Source organism: Nannobrachium achirus (genome assembly GCF_963921795.1).
Source record: "Nannobrachium achirus genome assembly, chromosome: 4".
In the NCBI taxonomy this organism is placed as follows: Eukaryota; Metazoa; Chordata; class Actinopteri; order Myctophiformes; family Myctophidae; genus Nannobrachium; species Nannobrachium achirus.
In genome coordinates, this window is record NC_137813.1 from 871,711 (window position 1) to 875,945 (window position 4,235).

Sequence of the window (4,235 nt, forward strand, 5' to 3'; positions counted from 1 at the left end):
AAGTCCAGTCTTCCAGTTTTCCGTCGATAACGTTCCCGACCCGCTGCCGAAAACCTACCGATGAGCTCCCGTTCGGCAACAGACGCTTTCCGCCGCCGATTCGGCCACGAATCTGTTTGGTTAAAAGTGGCCTTAAGACTAAAACTAAATGGCATTGTATTCAAAAGACTATGACTAAAACTAAATGGCATTGTATTCAAAAGACTATGACTAAAACTAAATGGCATTGTATTCAAAAGACTATGACTAAAACTAAATGAAACTTTGCTGTCAAAAACAACAGTGTAACCAACAAACACCCTCTGGTGTGATATCGCTTAAATTAACCCCTTGTCGTCCTGAAAGGTGCTGGACCCCGCGTCCTTCCAGAGGACCCCCGCTCGCCTGCTGAGGGACCCCGTATCCACGCTGCCCAGACCGGGGGGCCACGGCCCCTCCAGAGGCCCTGGCCCGGCCCCGGCCCGCCCCGCCTCCGCACGCACCCCCACGGCGGGGGGAGGGGGGAGGAGGAGGGGGGGCAGCAGCCTGAACAGCAGTCCTCATCACGCACTTGGAGATCTGGGCTTTCCTCTGGTGAATGTATATTATGAGCTTTATATTATTAACTTATCCATTACGCCGGCGGCTCCCAAACTAGTGAAAATAGCAGATCTGCAAGTGCACAGCATGTCGCTTCGTGTCGTGTCGTGAGCTTGTAGATCGGCTATTTTCACTTCTTCTTAATTATTATATATTATGTTTTTATATTCATGGAATGTCTTAGATTTGTCTGTTTGTTTTAAAATGTATGCAAATATTGTTTAAACAATGATAATATATTTCTTAAAGTAGGAAAATAAAAGGGTTCAGTCGTAACACATAAATTGTTAATCATATTGATAACGTAATAATTACTTGCACCAGCAGAGCGCACAAGTACTGGGTTTGGCTGCGTATGCACTGGGGCATTAACGACTTGTGATTTTTGCAAGAAATACATACAATACAATACAAATTTTATTTTTCAACTTCGACTTTCTCTGGTGGGAGTCGACTTCATGAAGTCCTAACCCTTTCATTAATGTCCTGGTATGCACCAGTGGTGATGTCCTGGTATGCACCAGTGGTGATGTCCTGGTATGCACCAGTGGTGATGTCCTGGTGTGCACCAGTGGTGATGTCCTGGTGTGCACCAGTGGTGATGTCCTGGTGTGCACCAGTGGTGATGTCCTGGTGTGCACCAGTGGTGATGTCCTGGTGTGCACCAGTGGTGATGTCCTGGTGTGCACCAGTGGTGATGTCCTGGTATGCACCAGTGGTGATGTCCTGGTGTGCACCAGTGGTGATGTCCTGGTGTGCACCAGTGGTGATGTCACTGACATCGCCAGCGGTGATGCCAGTGGTGAGCGAACCTCGTGGCGCCCTCTGCTGGTCCATGTGTGTTGGACTGACCAATCAGGAGCTCTCTAAGTAACATTGTATCCATGTGTGTTGGACTGACCAATCAGGAGCTCTCTAAGTAACATTGTATCCATGTGTGTTGAAGTGACCAATCATGTGCTCTCTTCCAGGTGCATCATTTCAGTCGTCATGACAACCACCCAGAGCCCAGCCCACTGGTGACCCCTCCCCCCTCTGATGACGAAGAGGTGATGATGATGATGATCATACATTAACTAGACCTTACCCGTTCGAAGATATGTGCTCCAAAATATGTGCAGAGTGTGGGTTGTGGGGAAAGTTACTGTAGCTGGTGCGTGCGTGAGAATATGTGGGAGCATCATAATGTAAGGAGCAGCTCATGGAGGAGTGTATATTTATGATGGATACAAATAATTTAAAATAACTTTTAGGTGAATAGAAGTATGAATGCGCTTGCTCCACATAGTTTTTTCATACCCGTTGGAAGATGAGACACACATCAAACGCACCTGGTAAAAGCGAGAGAGAGAGAGAGAGAGAGAGAGAGAGAGAGAGAGAGAGAGAGAGAGAGAGAGAATGCACATTCCTAACTGTGAGAGAGAGGGGTGTGTGTGTGGGGCCACAGATCCCATGGCCTGGAGGAACGGACCGTAACCCTGACAACAGGCTAAGAAAACGCTAATAAACAGCTTTAATTTGGGAGAAATGAAATTCGGGCTCCGTCACCGTTGGTATAATGCTAATGGCCAATACCATGTGAACTTTGGGATCAGTTGCTGAAGCGAGTGAATAGATAAACGTAGATAAGCGTGAGCGTTAGAGCGTTAGAGAGTGAGTGTGTGAGTGTGTGAGTGAGTGAGTGAGTTTGGTGGTTTATCTGATAGATATGTTTTTAATTAATGACATTTTTAAAAATCAAAATAATCTCTCTGTCAGGAGTGGGCGTGTCCATCTCTGGCCCCGCCCCCCGATGGGCCGACGCCCCTCTGCTGCCCGCTGCCCCCCCGCCTCCGCACTGAGCATGCTCAGTCCTGGCCCTCCATCAACGTAAGCCACGCCCACTCATAAAGCCCCGCCCCCTCTCTCTGGAATTGTGTTCATAATAAGTGATTTCTGGGGGCACGGTGGCGCAGTGGTTAGCGCTTCACCTCAGAGCTAGAAGGTCCTGGGTTCGATTCCCACCGGGGGACGCTGTGGGTGCTTGGGCTGTGTTCCTCCCTCCGGGTTAGGGCCCACACCCTAGGTGGGGTTGGCGATAGGGCCTTTCTGTGTGGAGTTTGCATGTTCTCCCCATATAGGGTTGATACCCTCACAAAAACATGCAGTAATCCTGGTCTCTATACTGCCTCCCCCTGGCCAGCCGGGGCGCCTGATGGAGGGGAAAGGAACTGGTTGGAATAACGTGTTCCTTCCACGCGCTACGTCCAAACCAGGGAAATCTCCACTGTCAGGTGAAAAGAAGCAACTTGGCCTCCTCATGCATAGGAAGCATGAGGTCAGTCTGTTGTCTCCCCAGGTTGGCAGAGGGAGAGCAGAGCCCAGGATTACATAGGCAATTGGCACTGGGTGAAAAAATGGGTTGTGGGATAAAAAAATTATAATAAGTGATTTCTGGAGCCGAAATGACGGCTCCTCCAATTAGTGGTGGGGGTGGGGGTGGGTTTAACAAATAACCAATCTGTGCCGTCAAAGTCCCTCCCCTCCAGAAATCACTCAAACAGGGCACAATGTCAGCTTCAGCTGAGTCTAATAATGTAGTGTAAATACATTGTCTGCAGAAACAGTGAAATAGACTGCACTCTGTCCAGGTGCCAACTTGGTCCTAATTGTGCGCCAGCAGAGCGTGCAAGCATTGCGATCAGTGCTGTTGGGTGCTGTCTGTATGCAGGCCTATGCAGTGTTGGGGAAGTTAAAGTTACATGTAACTCAGTTAACATAATTAAGTTACATTTTGATGTAACTTGCTGGTAACTGAGTTACATTCATATTTCTGTAACTCGTCAAGTAACTGAGATACAAAAAGTTACAAGAAGTTACAAGCAAAGTTATAATTTTACGATCAAATGTCCTTAACAGATGATAATTTTCTTCTTTGTTTAACTTTATATTAGGATCACAGATGTTTACTAAAGAAAATGTCAACCTTTTAGAAATAAAACATAAAACTCAGTTGAGAGGCATAGCCTATTTCTGCTGGCATGTGATTTTTTTTGTAGGATATTATATTTTGTTTCATGTACACCAAATGTACATTCTCAATTTAACGCTGAAAATAAAAGTAACCCCAGTTCAAATATGTTTATTTTGGGGGTCACAGCCTAAAAAGGTTGAGAAGCCCTGGTATAGAGCATTAACAAATTCATCCACCAGGGGCATTGACAACTCTTTCTTATGACTTCCTATCTAGCCAAGCTTTATAAACTATATATTTTTTAAAGAAAACAACAATTCACTTCGGTGAACAACGTCGAATAGTGGCTTTGATATTTGAATATTTGATGAATGCCCTGTGCTGTACTATTATTATGTACTGTATGTTTGATGAGAGCCGTTCCATAATGCTCAATATCACCACGGGTAGAAAGCTATTTCAACCTATCAGATTGACTGCTTTGTCAGAACTACCTGTTGTATAATTTAATATTCTGTCTGTCTGTCTGTCTGTCTGTCTGTCTGTCTGTCTGTCTGTCTGTCTGTCTGTCTGTGTGTAGTTATGGATGGAGACAGACCCAGTCAGGAGTTGTCCTCTCTGTCAGCTCAGCTTCCCTTCAGGATATCCTGATGACGCTCTGATCAGACACATCGACTCTCACCTGGAGGACAGCAAGATCTGA

General features: G+C 46.1%; 1 protein-coding gene across 1 annotated transcript in view; it reads left to right on the plus strand.

The window, feature by feature from the left end:
• LOC308284259 (TANK-binding kinase 1-binding protein 1-like) overlaps positions 1 to 4,235 on the plus strand; it is a gene marked incomplete at both ends in the record, with an annotated part of 20,729 nt that extends 16,494 nt beyond the window's left edge. The window contains 4 exons of the mRNA XM_080724829.1: positions 346 to 573; positions 1,551 to 1,628; positions 2,338 to 2,448; positions 4,113 to 4,235. Of these exons, the coding sequence (XP_080580955.1) occupies positions 346 to 573; positions 1,551 to 1,628; positions 2,338 to 2,448; positions 4,113 to 4,235 (540 nt within the window). The remainder of the gene's footprint in view (positions 1 to 345; positions 574 to 1,550; positions 1,629 to 2,337; positions 2,449 to 4,112) is intronic.